This window comes from Cucurbita maxima, unplaced genomic scaffold, assembly GCF_002738345.1.
Source record: "Cucurbita maxima cultivar Rimu unplaced genomic scaffold, Cmax_1.0 Cma_Scf00004, whole genome shotgun sequence".
Taxonomy (NCBI): Eukaryota; Viridiplantae; Streptophyta; class Magnoliopsida; order Cucurbitales; family Cucurbitaceae; genus Cucurbita; species Cucurbita maxima.
Genome location: NW_019272020.1, coordinates 5,617,385 through 5,632,928, shown reverse-complemented (window position 1 = coordinate 5,632,928; position 15,544 = coordinate 5,617,385). Strand labels below are relative to the sequence as shown.

The following is a 15,544-nucleotide window of genomic DNA, read 5'->3' as shown; positions in this document are numbered from 1 at the left end:
CCAAAGGACGAGAGTAGACTTCCTTAAGTCCGTTGTTCCTCAGGCTCAGTAATAAACAACAACATTTTTTTTCCTTCTAAATGAATAAGAGTATAAATGAAGATTCATTTAATTAAAATTAAAATTAAAATTATATTAAGTAAAAAATTAATAAGAAACTATGTTAGGTCAACCACTTCCACCTCGTTTAAGACAATAAATAAAACAAATGTACAAACAAATATCACCATTTTTGTCACTAAACATTATTAATTATTAATTATTAATTTATTATTTTTTGTCTTTTAAAACTTTTTAAATAAATTAGTATTGGTTGGTGAGCTTTCATTGAAAATGGAATATATTTCCTATTTTTTAATTATCATTTTTATTTTATTTTCTGAATTTATTTTAATTAAATAATTAGTAAAAAAAGAAATTATCATTAATATATTAAATTTAATAAAAATGGGTTAATCCCAACCTATAATTTTGGTCCCCCACCAAAGACATTGGGCATCCAATGCCCTATTAAACAATAATTGTTGTGAATTTAATTATTTAAAGAATCTAATTTTGTTTCCTCCACTTTTATTATATATTTATTAAAATAAAGTCTTACCTTAAAAAATATATATAAATAATTTCAAACGGTAATATAATTTATGGAAAATAATTATTAATAAAAAACACAAATTTGGTTGGCATTCCTTATTTAATTATTATGCATTGAATATTATAATTAAAAATGCTATGCGTAGCACTACCCTAGCTACAACATTATTGTACTTTCTAATTTTTTTTTTTGTTCCAAATAGAAATTAAATATTTTATTTATTTATTTACGGTCTTGAAATAATTCGATGACCAGAACCCGTTCAATTTACCATCAAAATCGTGGGGTTAAGTTTAAAAAATGTTTAAACTCGAGCCCACTTAACCCATGAACACTTTTATAAAATTATTTTATTTTATTTTCTAAAAAAAGATAGCCAATCATTTAATTAAGGAGGAGCATTTGTTCTATTTTATTAAAAAAAAAAAAAGAATTATGGTCAAATTTCTTATATTTTATAGGATAAATAATTCTATTTTATTATTAACATGAAAGATATATATATATATATATATATATATATATATATATATATATATATTTTCTTTCAAATATGGGTTTGGTCATTCTTAATTTAAAGAATATTATTCGTATCTTTCAAATATCTAATTTTAAATCTTAAAAATAATCTTGGTTTATTATTTATTATTTTAAAATTTTATTCGTTTTTTTTATTATTTAATAAATATCGATAAAAGAAAAAATAACTTTAAATAACTAGATTTAATATTTATTAAATATAGAAACTCGTTTTTTTTTATTTAATTTCAATAACATATGAGCGTGGAGAGTTTTAAAGCTCAAATCTCTTAATCTATAATAAAGCGACTTATACTCGTGTTGACGTTTTAATTTTAAACTCGTAAAAAAAAGAATTATAGTTTTTTTAATTCATTTTATTTTACACGTAGAAAAAGAAACTGAAGCGTATATACAATAAATGTTTAAAATAAAATAAAATAAAGATAATAAAGTACAATAATTCATTTTTTTTTTTATTTTTATTTTGTATTTTTATGAGAACAACTCACCAAAAGCTTGGAAATTTTTGTCGGTTGAATTAAAAAAAAAAAAAAAAAAAAAAANATATATATATATATATATATATATATATATATATATATATATAAACAAATAAATTAAATAAAGCCATATATTTTGAAAATTGCTTTCAACCACCACCTTTCTATTATTATTATGAATATTCAATTCTTACCCAATTGAAATGTGAATTAAAAAGGTTGATATTTATCTATTTATTTTTTTATTTTAATTTTTAAATTGTTCTTGTTTATATATTATATGTATATATATATTTAAGATAATGATTTCTATTCGGTAAAAAAAATATTTGAATTTTAATAACCTTTATAAAGAAAATAATGAGAATAAAAAAAATTAAAATGTTTATAAACTAAATTTAAAAAGTAAAATAAAAATAAAATAATAATCAATTTTGTTGTCATTCCTACTAATAGAGGGAAAGCTTTCAAAGATGTTCGAAAATAATTTTGAATTATGAGACGTTATATAATATTTTTTCCATTCTTTTTATTATTAGTTTGTTGTCATTCTCTTTCTTACCGACCTAGCAAGATAGGCGTCTGTTTTTTAGTGCAAGAGTGAAAATTAAACTATCTATATTTGGAATGATAATTAGTATCTTATTCACTCAGCTATGTTCAAATTGGTAATTTAAGTGTTTTAAGTGTTTTTTTTTGTGAGTGTAGATAAAACACAGTATGCTCATTTGTAACGGTTCAAGCCCAGTGCTAACAAATAGCAAATATTGTCCATTTTGGTCTGTTACGTATCTTCGTGTCACCATAGAGAAGGAATGATTTGTTTCTTTCCCTAAACAATGTGAAACCTCACAATTTACTCCTTGGGGACCAGCGTCCTCATTGGCACACCAGTCGAAATCAGGCTCTGATCCCATTAAACAGTTGAAGCCTACTACTAGTAGATATTGAGTTGAACCCCACAGCTAGGTAGATATTGTTCGCTTTGGCTCTTTACATATCATTGTCAACCTCATTGTCAGTAGATATTATCCACTTTGACCTGTTACATATCGTTGTCAATCTCACGGTTTTAAAACCCGTCTTCTATGGAGAGGGTCTAGCCCTACTCCGATTAGTGCCTCACATCGTCTAGTGATTGATTGCTTTGGCCTGTTACGTATAGCCACCAACCTCACAAAACGCCTCTTCTAAAGAAAAGTTTCTACATACTTATAAGGTTCGTTCCCTTCTCCAACTTAACTTAATTAAAAATTACCTAAAAATTCCCTTTCCCACTCCAAATTAATTCTCAAAAATCTCCCGCGAAGGAATATAAAATAAATAAATAAAAAAACCCAAAAGAAAATAAAAAGAAATTAATTTTTTTTGCCTTTTGGAGTTTTGGGGTATGCTAAAAAAATTGGCTGAGAGATTCCAATACGAAGAGAGAAAACCGATTCAGGGCGGCGACTCAGGGGAGGGAAATGCGTTGGCGAAACAGAAGAGGCGGAGGCAGCGGCGGTGGTGGCTTCACGGTGAAGCTTGAGCGCAACGGTTGGGTAGAAGAGAATCTGAAGACCTCAAAAAGAAGGGGAAAAAGAAAAGAAAGAAAAATTAAAAGAGGGAATTTAAAGAAGAAAGAGAAGGAAAGGTATTAACAATGGAACCAAACCCCAACTACCATGGCTCACTCAGTAGGTGTCCGACTTTAATTTACTTTCTTACGATCGCGTCTTCTTCTTCAAGCAATGCCGTTAAAGGTCCGGCTTCTCTCGCTATCTCTCTCTTTATCTATTTCTTTGTTCTTATTTCCACTCAATTTGGCTGCTCTACAATGCTCTTGCTCAATGCTGTTCATCATCTTCTAGGTTTCCTTTCTCTCTATCTCTCTTCCCCTTGTCTGCTTGTTGGATTTTGTGTTTTCTAATGTAGATTGGCTTGTTTATGTGGTTTCCTAATTGGGTTTTCAGATCTATGAAATGGGTTTTGGAGTATTTGAGGTAATGCTTTCTGTAGTGACTGAAAATGAGTGAAAGATTAATGGATTGTTTGGGTTTTTTGGTTCTTCCATGCCTGAATTTTATGTTGTTTCGGAAAAAGGGTAATGTAACGATCCTAGATTTCTACTTATTTTGAGTTGCTACTGTTATTATCGTCATCATAACGTAATCATTTTCATGTTTTCGAGTTCGTGGCAGTGTTTTGAGTTGAAGTTATAAGTGTCTAATTCTATGTGAGTTTAGATGATGATGAGGGTAGCGACTTTGGGTAAGTAGAGTTGCTATTGTTATCATAACGTAATCATTTCTATGTTTTCGAACATGTAAGTTTATGATAGTGTTTTATGATGAAGTTTACGTTTTATGATAGGAGTTTTAAATGTCTAATTTCGCATATGAAATGATAATGAGGTAGTGAACCTGGACAAGTAGAAATCTAGGATTCTAATGAGCTAAACTTTCCATTTGGACAAAACAAAGTAGAGTTTTTGTTTTCGTTTTCTTTTCTTTGTTCCCATTTCACATGAACTTTCTGGATTGTTGTTTTGATTTTAGGACGATGGGTAAGATCTCACATCGGTCGGGGATGAGAACAAAGCATTCTTTATAAGAGTGTGGAAATCTCTCCCTAACTAATGCGTTTTAAAAACCTTGATGGGAAGCCTGAAAGGAAAAACCTATAGAGGACAATATCTGTTAGTGGTTGGCTTAGGCCATTACATCAGAGCCAGATACTGGGCGATGTGCTAGAGAGAAGTTTGAGCCTTGAAGGGGGTGGGCACTAGACGGTGTGCCACAAGGACACTGGGCCTCGAAGGGGGTGGATTGTAAGATTCCACATCGGTTGGGGAGGAAAACAAAACATTCTTTACAAGGGTGTGGAAACCTCTCCCTAGTAGACATGTTTTAAAAACTTCGAGGGGAAGTCCGAAAGAGAAAGCTCAAAGAGGACAATATCTGCTAGACGTGGGCTTGGGCTGTTATTGTTTTGATCACATATTTGTTATATATAACCATGCATGTGATCGAACGTTGCTTCTTTTTCTTTGCATTGAGACGATTCCACTGATTCCGATCGTTTTCGAGTTTGAAATTGATAGCAATAATTCCTGATAATGGTTATTACTCTGCAGGGAATAGAACTTGTTGAGGTTACCCCCAGATCTCTTGCTACCACAATAGGCCTCCATTAGAAATCCTCCATGAGGCTACATTCCCTTTTTGCAGCATTTTTACTCTTACTTTCCTTCATCGAGGCTGATCTAAACTCAGACAAGCAAGCTCTTCTCGAGTTTATTTCGACGGTTCCCCACGGTCGAAAAATCAACTGGGATCCCTCTACCCCGGTCTGCACGGCTTGGGTTGGCATCACGTGCACTTCCAACCTCTCTAATGTGCTTGCTCTCAGGCTGCCTGCTGTTGGACTGTTTGGTCCGATACCCGCCAATACACTTGGAAAGTTAGACGCTCTTAGAACCTTGAGTCTTCGATCTAACAATCTTAATGGGAACGTTCCATCGGATGTGCTATCCCTTCCCTCCCTAAAGTTTATATATCTTCAACATAATAACTTTTCTGGTCAAATATCTTCTTCCCTGTCTCCTAGCCTTACCTTCCTCGATCTGTCGTTCAACTTTCTCACGGGAAACATTCCGACATCGATACAAAATCTCACGCAGCTCACTAGCCTCAATGTTCAAAACAACTCCCTGAACGGATCCATTCCTGATATCGGTCACCTAAAGCTTAAACTATTGAATGTGAGCTACAACCATCTTAGCGGTCGTATTCCCGCTTCACTGCAATCATTTCCTCCTTCTTCCTTTGAAGGGAACTCACTGCTATGTGGCTCACCTCTGAAAAATTGCTCACTTGGTGCTCCCTTACCTTCTCCATCTCCCACTTCTTCGACCCGGCCGAAGAACGAAAAGAGGATAAACATTGGAGCCATCGTTGCCATTGCCTTGGGTGGTTCTGCATTGCTCTTCCTCGTCACGATATTGATTGTCGTCTGTTGTATAAAGAAAAAAGATGGCGAAGGTAGTACCGTTGCTGCGAAAGGAAAGGGCAAAAGGAGTGAGCAACCAAAGGAGGATTTCGGAAGCGGGGTGCAAGAGCCCGAGAAAAATAGGCTCGTGTTCTTTGAAGGATGTTCGTATAATTTTGATCTCGAGGACTTGTTAAGGGCCTCCGCCGAAGTACTCGGAAAAGGGAGTTACGGGACTACTTACAAGGCGATCTTGGAGGATGGAATTACAGTGGTAGTAAAGAGGTTGAAGGAAGTGGTAGCTGGGAAGAAGGATTTTGATCAACAAATGGAGATTGTTGGGAGAATCGGCCAGCATCCGAACGTCGTGCCTCTCCGTGCCTATTACTATTCGAAAGACGAGAAGCTTTTAGTTTACGATCACGCCATTGCTGGAAGCTTTTCCTCATTACTCCATGGTATGCTCTATTGAATCTCTCATCCTATTTCTTGCTTTTATGGATCTTTTGCTTCTTCAAGATGAACCGAAAAATAATTCAGCTCGTGTCTCGTTACGCAGGAAGCCGAGATGGTGGAAGAGGGCCACCGGACTGGGAAACACGAGTGAAGGTTTCACTTGGGTGTGCCAAAGGCCTTGCACATATCCATTCATCAAGTGGGGGAAAATTGATCCATGGCAACATAAAGTCCTCTAACATCCTTCTTACACAAGACATGAATGGTTGTATTTCAGATTTTGGCTTGACTCCTTTGATGAACTCTCCAATCATTCCCTCTAGAAGCGTAAGTTATCGTGCTCCAGAGGTGATCGAGACTCGAAAGTCAACTCAAAAGTCAGACATTTACAGTTTCGGAGTCGTTTTGCTCGAGATGTTGACTGGGAAAGCGCCATCCCAATCGCCAGGCCGTGATGATGTCATGGACCTTCCTAGATGGGTCCAATCTGTGGTTAGAGAAGAATGGACCTCTGAGGTATTTGATGTAGAACTAATGAAGTATCAAAACATTGAAGAAGAGCTGGTTCAAATGCTCCAAATAGCAATGGCGTGTGTGTCACGAGTGCCAGATATGAGACCAACGATGGAGGAAGTTGTTAGGATGATCGAGGAAATCCGACCATCTGACTCGGGAACTCGACCATCATCAGAAGATAACAAAGACGGGGACGGAGACGGAGACGGAGACGATTACTTGAATACTCCGACCTGACCTTGTATTCGTTCACAACGCATCTACTGTTCTCGAGAACCCGAAACCTTCATCTAACAGTAAGTTATTGTGTGTGTGATGCAATTTTTTTATATTTGGAGGGTCTTATTGTTTTGGGCTATGATTGGTTGTCTGTATTGTCTCTTGTAATAACCATTTCAAAGTTTTAATCATTAATTATCAAATTTGAGTCCTAGGTTTCCTGTTGAACATCATCTTGTTACAGGGTTGACTTAAAACTTCCCAACACAACAATAACAGGTTGACTTTTTTACACAAGGGCGTTGACTTTTTTACATAAAGTTGCAAAAATTAATTTTTTAGAATATTATATTACAAATCTTCGGCCCTCTTTAGAAGATATACAGATACGTTAAACATTTGGTTACATTCGTGTTCGTTTTTCAAAACTTTTTTCTGATATTTAGAACGTTATGCAATAGGATTTTGAAATACGTCTAATCTAAAAGCTTAGTCCAAATTTTGGTCAGAAGGGTCGAGCTTAAAGACGTGACATTAGGTTAGTTTAGAGACATTAAAAACTTTTTGGGTCCGGACATGAATGGATACGAATAAAAGTTGTATTTTTAATAAATTTGACATTTTAGGGTTTGAAATGAAGGTAACTCGATAACAAATTCATTGTAAAGGAATCAAAATTGATGGACTAACAATTTCTTAGAACAAAAATTCCTAAACATGAATGTGAAGTAAAAAAAAGAGAGGAATGGATAAGATTAGAATGCGGTGATAAAAGAAATGGAGGATTTGGGATCGCTATAAATATTTAAAGTCTTCTATCATTGCTTAGCGATTGGCAAAGTTCTTCGGTCTCTCAAGTTTGTCAAATTCCACAAAAAATCAGAGGGTAAAGAGACCGACGAACAAGCAGCGGTTTCTGGGGGCCGCCATCGATCTGATTCGGAGCTTATTTCCCTTTCCATAGCTCTTTCCCGCCGATCCTGATCTTCATCCCCTTGTCGATCGCAAACCCTTTTGTTTTCTCAAGGTATTTCTCTCATTTCCATCCGATTTTGTTGGTTTTTTTTTTTGTTTTGTTTTGTTTTTTGTTAATCGCATATCCCTTTGTTTGCTCTGTTCTGAGCTTGATGGATTCTTTGAATCATCTCGTTTTCTAATCGATTTTATGTGTAGATCATGGCTTCGAAGCGTATCTTGAAGGAACTGAAGGATTTACAGAAGGATCCGCCCACATCTTGCAGCGCTGGTATGGTTCTAAGCCCTTGATCTCTTTATTTGATGATCTATGTTGAATGAATTGGTTTCTGTTCATTTGCTGTTTGTTCTATCGTTTTTTCCTCTTAGCAGATGGTATGATTGTGTTGTTGACCTTTAGATCCTGTCTTGATGTGAACATGTTTTTTCTTTCTAGTTTTGAGCTTGGGATGTTTTGTTTTTTGTTCTTTTTTTGTTTATCTTTGCTTTTGAGGATAGGTCCTGTAGCTGAAGACATGTTCCATTGGCAAGCAACCATTATGGGACCATCTGATAGTCCTTATTCAGGAGGTGTTTTTCTAGTCAATATTCATTTCCCTCCAGATTATCCTTTCAAGCCACCAAAGGTGAATGATGTTTGTCTTCTGTTTATGATCTGTGTAATATGATTCTATGTTTCTTGTCTTGTTTTCGAGTAAATAGGATTGCGAGGTTTAATGATTTTGTTTTGTTGTTCAGGTTGCTTTTAGGACCAAAGTGTTTCATCCAAATATCAATAGCAATGGAAGCATTTGTCTCGACATCCTTAAAGAACAGTGGAGCCCCGCGCTTACGATTTCTAAGGTTCGTTTGGCGTTTTCTTGAATTCACCCTCGGCTTTTCGTTTGGTTTCTAAATCTGGATTGAGATTGTGTTGTTTGCATAGACATAGCTGTTTAATGTCGTGTTTGAGATCTATATGCTTCTGTCATTAGTGAAGTTATGTGTATCATCGATGCCTACTCGACTGAAGTCCCTATTCGTATGGCTTAAAATTCACGACCTCGGTTGTATGGCTTAAAATCTTCATTGAATGGATGGCGTATTTCAATTTGTTCTTTTGTTTTCTTGGGTGTCTGTTGTTTGATCACATAAACAATATGAAGACTTGATTGAGCCATGGTTTCTCTATGCAATTGGGAGGTCTTTTTTTGTTTGTTGATATGTTGGGTCTCCGAGTCCTACCCATTGCATTGTTCTTATGGTCTACACTCTATTAATTCGAGCAAGTCGAGAATCGTTGTTAACTTGTGTTTCTACTCCAATAAGCGTGAAGGAAGTAATTGTGTTGTTAACCGCTCAAGCCTATTGTTAGCCGATATTGTGCTCTTTGAGCTTTTCTTTCTGCGCTTCCCCTTAAGGTTTTAAAACGCGTCTATTAGGGAGAGACTTTCACATCTTTATAAGAAAGGTTTCGTTCCCCTCTCCAACTGATGTGAGATCCCACAATCCACCCCCTCAGGGGGCCAGTGTCCTCGTTGGCACACCGTCTAGTGTTTGGTTTTGATACCATTTGTAACAGCCCAAGCCTAGCGCTAAGAGATATTGTCTTCTGGGCTTCCTCTCAAGGTTTTAAAATGAGTCTACTTGGGAGAGGCTTTCATACCCTTATAAGAAATGTTTCGTTCCTCTCTTCAACCAATGTGAGATCTCACAATCCATCCTCTTGGGAGGTCCAGCGTTCTCGTTGGCACACCGCCCGGTGTCTAACTCTAATACCATTTGTAACAGCTCAGCTTACCTCTAGTAGATATTGTCCTCTCTAAGCTTCTCCTCAAGGTTTTAAACCGCGGCTACTAGGGAGAGATTTCCACACCCTTATAAAAAATGCTATCTAAGCCCTCATTCTACCCACACCCCACAATTCTAATAAAGAACAAGTTAAATAGTTGAGCTTTATACCCTCACTATAACCTTTTGATCATTCAACAAAAGCCCATTTCAGCAACAAACTCGCTTTTCATATCGACTTCGAACCAAATTCTAAACATAATGTTGTTCATGAAACAGGTCCTGCTCTCCATATGCTCATTGCTGACCGATCCAAACCCAGACGACCCTCTTGTACCGGAGATTGCACACATGTACAAGACCGACCGAGCCAAGTATGAAGCAAGCGCACGGAGCTGGACTCAGAAGTACGCGATGGGTTGAGACGGTATTGTAGCTTGGTGTCGGTGATGGATGACGCTGGTGGCGGTATCTTCGGCCTGCCATCCTTCTGTATTTCGTGGTTTCTCCAGTTATTTGGGCTGTGTAGGTACTACTTAAAACCAAAGAAACAAACAAGCCTTGTGGTTTTCTTCTCTTTACCACTGGAATTTATGAATGAAAGATGCAAGCACTTTGTCAAATTAACGGATTCAACATTCCTCTTCCTTGGAATTTCATGCAAGCAGTTATTCATCTCTTACAACAATTATTGTCCATTTTTTTTTTCTTTACATTTTTTTTTTGGGATTTTCCGTACCTTAGTACGTTCGTCGTTCTTCGTTCTTCGTTATTGAGTATGATTTTCGTTCTTCGTTATTGAGTATGATTTTCATTTGGTCCTTTAAGGTTTGTCGTTCTTTGAGTATGATTTTCATTTGGTCCTTAAGTTTCTAATTATTACATTTATTGTTGTATTTTGAGTTTAGTTATTTTATTTCGGTATTTAATTATCGTGAATTTTGAGTTTAGCCATACATTTTTTTGTGCCCCAAAAATTATGGTGTTAATAATAAATTGTGATTGAAAGGGAGGATTGTCAACTTGAGTATAGTTTCAATGACTGTATGTTAAAAATTTTAATTTTCTCTCTTAACAATTATATTTAACATGAAATATCTATAAAAAAAATGTTATAAAATATATATTTATTAAAATTTTATGGTCTATCAAACTCCAAAGCTCATCAACTATTTCATGTCACCGTCCTCAATTGGTACTTGAGGCTCTACCTGTAAAAAAAAAATAATTATAATAATAGTACGAGTGAGTATATAAATAGCTCGATTAAACTTAAACATTCTTTCTTACTAAATCGTGTAATTTCATGGATGTCATGTAGAGTAAGTAATTGACATGGCTAGACTACTAAATCTTAAGTTCGACCTAACTTTTTATAGCCACAAATCTAAAAGATTTTGGGCTAAACTTATAACATTATTAGTCCCCTTTCCTCTTTTTAGTACTTTCACCCGAATCACGTTTTCCAACCCTTGTTCTTTCCCTCTCTGTCAAGCCATTTTAGCCCTTTCCTCGAGGAGTCGAGCCACCTATCTTCTCCTCAAGCTGCACTAGCCCGACAATAGCGATCTCGACCATTCATTAATTTATGAAATTCTATTCTAATTTATAGCTTGATTTGTCAAAGACCAGAGTCTCGTTTTTACAAGATATGAAAAGGAGTCTTTATCCTGCTATTCCTGACAATCACTCTTTTGAGGGTTAAAAGAGAAGATCAGTACCTACACTTTTCCATTCCAAACTAGTAGAATAGGTCTCTTACGAGATAGAAGACTTCCTTCAGTAAGTCTGTCTGTTCAACTGAAACTCTTGATAATCCTGAAAAAGCTACTACGAAAGAAAAACCTATCTGTTATTAATTGGGATTAGTACATAAACAACAATTACGTTAAAAATAATCATTTTTAGGTATGCACAAAACTATTACAAAACATAAACGACAACAAAAATGTTTTATTTTAAAGAAAACGACAACCAAAGACATGACATGTTTTTTATATGAAAATTTAAAGTTTCCATTTTTACCGGACCCAACTCACCTCCTTGGACCTTGAAGAAAGAAAGGTCAAATTTCAAATTCTAGGGCGAACTCCCTTTTTCACCCATTTCGATTCCCAATTCAGAGAGAGAGAGAGAGAGAGAGAGAGAGAGAGATCCTTCAAAATTTTCAATTCGTCAAGCAATCCGATCGTCGTTGACCGACGTTGTCTTATCCCTCTCCGATTTGACCCTTTTTCCGACAGCTTCCCATTAAAACCAATATCCTGAAGAAGGTTCATCCACGAATCCCTGTTTGGTTTTTTTTTTTTTTTTTTTTTTTTTTTTTTTTTTTTTTTTTTTTTTTTTTGTTTTCTCCACGATTTTTGGATGTCATCATCCCTCCACGGACTACTGAATTGACTCGAGGCTCCAATTCGGGGGTTCTTGAGGGTAATTTTTCTGTCTCTGTAATGGGATCCTCCTGCTCTACTCATTTTTTTTAATTGTTTTTCAGTGGTTTGTTTATGAATCTAATGAGATGGGTAGCTGTGTCCTTTTCAATTCTATTATGTTCATGATTCTGTTCTATTCCTTTCTTCTCCAATGCTCTTTTTCTTTTGAATGATGCAGTCATTGGCTCCTTATCCATTTGTTTGTTGATTGATGAACTTTGCAGTTTGTCAACGTTCTTAACTTTTAAGGTTATTTTAGCACTGTGATAAAAGTGGAGCTAGTCTTTGTTTGGTGTCTTTTCCCCAGAATTTGTAACATGTCTGTGAATTAAATGTTATGTTTCCTTCCCTTGATAGCATATGGTTATACTGATATTTTCTTTTCGTTATTTCAGGCTAACCTGTGGTACCTAGGACACTTCAAACATCTGCACTTGGACCGCCAAATGGGACTTTGTGCTAGTAAGGTAAGAGCCATTTGGAACATTTAATCTAGTAATGTTAGTAGAGGACTTTCTGTTGGTTTGTCGTGTTGGATTGATGTTTGTACCTGGAACTTTTTTTTAATCAATTGTGATACCTAAATATAATATTATGGATTAGGCCGAAGTTGTGAGTTAGAACGGGGGAATGATTAAATGTGGACTATAAATTAACAGCCTAAAGAATCTGGCTAGAGCCTGGCTCCGTGAGGTTCAAAGGAGGACTAGATATGTGAGATCCCATATCGGTTGGAGAGGAGAACGAAACATTCTTTATAAGGGTGTGAAAATCTGTCCCTAGTAGACGCGTTTAAAAACCTTAAGGGGAAACTTGAAAGGGAAAGGCCAAAGAGGACACTATCTGCTAGCGGTGGGCTTAGGCTGTTGTAAATGGTATCAAAGCTAGATATGGGGCGATGTGCAGTGAGGAGGTTGAGTCCTAAAAGGGAGTGGACACGAGGCGGTGTGCCAACAAGGACGTTGGGCCTCGAAGGGGGTGGATTGGGGGGTCCCACATCGATTGGAGAAGGGAACGAGTGCCAGTGAGGGTACTGGGCCTTGAAGGGGGGTGGATTGTGAGATCCCACATCGGTTGGAGAGGAGAATGAAACATTGTTTATAAGGGTGTAGAAACCTCTCCCTAGTAGACGTGTTTTAAAAACCTTAAGGGGAAGCCTGAAAGGGAAAGCTCGAAGAGGACACTATCTACTAACGGTAGGCTTGGGCGGTTACAAATAGTATCAGAGCTAGACATGGGGCGATGTGCAGTGAGGAGGTTGAGTCTTGAAAGGGGGTGGACACGAGGTGGTGTGCCAACAAGGACGCTGGGCCTCGAAGGGGGTGGATTGGGGGGTCCCATATCGATTGGAGAAGGGAACGAGTGCCAGTGAGGGCGCTAGGCCCTGAAGGGGGGTGGATTGTGAGATCCCACATCGGTTGGAGAGGAGAACGAAGCATTCTTTATAAGGGTGTGAAAATCTCTCCTTAGCAGACGTGTTTTAAAAACCTTGAAGGAAAGCTCAAAGAGGACAATATCTACTAGCGATGGGCTTGGGCTTGGGCTGTTGGCCCTATTTGTTGGAATATTGTTGAAGATGGTGCTTTATAGTCATTAGCATTATACCTTAGAAGGGTACTATTCAACATTTTCCACAGTTATACACTGACTTCAGCAATGCCCCAAAACTTCTATTCTACCCGACCTTTTGTCAGCTCCTCGTAATTTTGTGTCGATGATCCTATAAAATAGAAAAAGGATCATTTCTGAGATTTCGGCGCACTGCCTGTTTTATGCTCGTTAACGTTCATCTAACTGGGAAGTTTTTGTGTTCCCTTTTTCTAGTCCGAAACCAAAGACGATGAGTCTGAGCATCATGTCGAGTTTGCCACCGGAAATGTGCAGCTCATCACAACCAAAGAAGCTTGGGAGCAAAAGTTGGAAGAAGCTAATAAGGATGGCAAAATTGTAAGATTTTGTTTAGTTTATTGCCTTTGAGCACTGCTGTTGTTTCTGGATGTTATCTCGTAGATAAAATCAGGCCCGTTCGTGTTCGTTTCTTTAATTATTTATCGGGACGATGCAGAGAGTATAATAGATAGTCTATTTTATGTCATGTCCTTATTTTGTTGCTCAGTTCTTTGCAAGGGAGGTGGGCTTGATCCTCCCCTGCCTTTGGTAATGAAAATTCTCTTATCAAAACGGGTTTAATCCTTTCGTAATCGAGATTATGCATCCACAGGTGATAGCGAACTTCAGTGCATGGTGGTGTGGTCCTTGCAAGGTGGTTGCTCCATTCTACAGCGAATTGTCGGAGAAATATCCGTCTTTGATGTTCCTAGTAGTCGATGTTGATGAATTAACTGTGAGTAATGAAGTACAATATCATTTATGGAAGAATTTATTCAACTCTTAGTTTTCATTTTCTTTCTTGTTCTTGTACGTTGGGAATGCATTGTTTTTGTCAATCTGAACATAGCTCAATTGGTAAGATACTAACTATCGTCAACTCAGTAGATATGTGAGATCCCACATTGGTTGGAAAGTGGAACAAAACATTTCTTATAAGGGTGTGAAAGCATCTCCCTAGTAGACACGTTTAAAACCGTGAGGCTAACGCGATACGTAATAGGCCAAAGCGGACAATATTTGCTAGCGGTAGGTTTGAGCTGTTACAAATGGTATCAGAGTTAGACACCATGCAGTGTGTCAGCGAGAACGTTGGGCCTCCAAAGGGGTGGATTGTGAGATCCCACATCGGTTGGAGAGGGGAACGAAACATTTCTTATAAGGGTGTGAAAACATCTCCTTAGTAGATGCGTACTGTGAGGTGTGATACGTAATGGGCCAAAGCAGATAATATTTACTAGCGGTGGACTTGAGCTTTTATAATTGATATTAGAGCTAGACACCGGGCTGTGCTAGCGAGAACGCTGGCCCCCAAGGAGGGTGGATTGTGAGGTGAAGCTTGTCTAATTCACTACCCCTCCGTTCATGTCATATTCAGGTATAGATTAAGCCTGTTTGGGCTACATTTCTCAGCATATGCTTTGGTGTGTTGCAGGACTTCAGCACCACTTGGGATATCAAAGCTACTCCTACCTTTTTCTTCCTCAAAGAAGGACAGCAAATCGACAAGCTCGTCGGGGCGAATAAACCCGAACTAGAGCTGAAAGTCACTGCTTTAGCGGATTCTCTTCCTCCCAATCAAGTATGACTTCTGGTAAATATCATTATGAACCCTGCAAGTATCTTCCTTGTATTGTGGATTTATGGTGTTTTTCCCCTTTGTATAATGCTACGCCCTCTTATTAAGTGTAGACATGTGAGGTTGGCTATGAGTAATATTTATTTTTAACTCATTGGAACTCTTGTAAAGCTTTAGGCTTTTAATAATTCTTCCCCTTTGCAAAGAAAAAAAAAATGGATGGATCATTTGAATCCTTTTCTGTGACTTTACTTGTTCGGGATCTGTTTTATAGGTCGTATAATTGTGTCCTTGAGTTTCAAGTTTTTGATGGTGTTCATATTGAAGTTTTCATTTAAACTTATAAATATATAACCGCTCTAATTTGGTGTTCAATCACAACATCACTAATATGTAACAGCTG

General features: G+C 36.9%; 3 protein-coding genes across 6 annotated transcripts; all 3 read left to right on the top strand.

The window, feature by feature from the left end:
* Nucleotides 1-3,017: 3,017 nt before the first annotated feature.
* On the top strand, nucleotides 3,018-7,001 carry LOC111478191 (probable inactive receptor kinase At5g58300). 3 transcript variants are annotated; one of them, XM_023122347.1, is made up of 3 exons: nucleotides 3,018-3,359; nucleotides 4,733-6,044; nucleotides 6,146-7,001. In XM_023122347.1, exons 2-3 carry the CDS (start codon nucleotides 4,802-4,804, stop codon nucleotides 6,793-6,795), a joined length of 1,893 nt encoding a protein of 630 aa, XP_022978115.1. In that variant the 5' UTR covers nucleotides 3,018-3,359; nucleotides 4,733-4,801; the 3' UTR covers nucleotides 6,796-7,001. The 3 variants fall into 3 exon arrangements, with proteins under 3 accessions (XP_022978115.1, XP_022978116.1, XP_022978117.1); XM_023122348.1 differs by lacking the exon at nucleotides 3,018-3,359 and adding an exon at nucleotides 3,360-3,467; XM_023122349.1 differs by lacking the exon at nucleotides 3,018-3,359 and adding an exon at nucleotides 3,492-3,599.
* A 573-nt stretch (nucleotides 7,002-7,574) lies between these two features.
* On the top strand, nucleotides 7,575-10,210 carry LOC111478335 (ubiquitin-conjugating enzyme E2 28-like). Its single transcript, XM_023122540.1, has 5 exons — nucleotides 7,575-7,804; nucleotides 7,951-8,023; nucleotides 8,251-8,378; nucleotides 8,491-8,595; nucleotides 9,802-10,210. Exons 2-5 carry the CDS (start codon nucleotides 7,954-7,956, stop codon nucleotides 9,943-9,945), a joined length of 447 nt encoding a protein of 148 aa, XP_022978308.1. The 5' UTR covers nucleotides 7,575-7,804; nucleotides 7,951-7,953; the 3' UTR covers nucleotides 9,946-10,210.
* A 1,364-nt stretch (nucleotides 10,211-11,574) lies between these two features.
* LOC111478337 (thioredoxin H-type-like) lies at nucleotides 11,575-15,482 on the top strand. 2 transcript variants are annotated; one of them, XM_023122544.1, is made up of 5 exons: nucleotides 11,575-11,795; nucleotides 12,350-12,421; nucleotides 13,779-13,901; nucleotides 14,176-14,298; nucleotides 14,998-15,482. In XM_023122544.1, the coding sequence occupies exons 2-5, from the start codon at nucleotides 12,401-12,403 to the stop codon at nucleotides 15,148-15,150; spliced, it is 420 nt and encodes a 139-aa protein (XP_022978312.1). In that variant the 5' UTR covers nucleotides 11,575-11,795; nucleotides 12,350-12,400; the 3' UTR covers nucleotides 15,151-15,482. The 2 variants fall into 2 exon arrangements, with proteins under 2 accessions (XP_022978312.1, XP_022978310.1); XM_023122542.1 differs by lacking the exon at nucleotides 11,575-11,795 and adding an exon at nucleotides 11,861-11,952.
* Nucleotides 15,483-15,544: the final 62 nt, after the last annotated feature.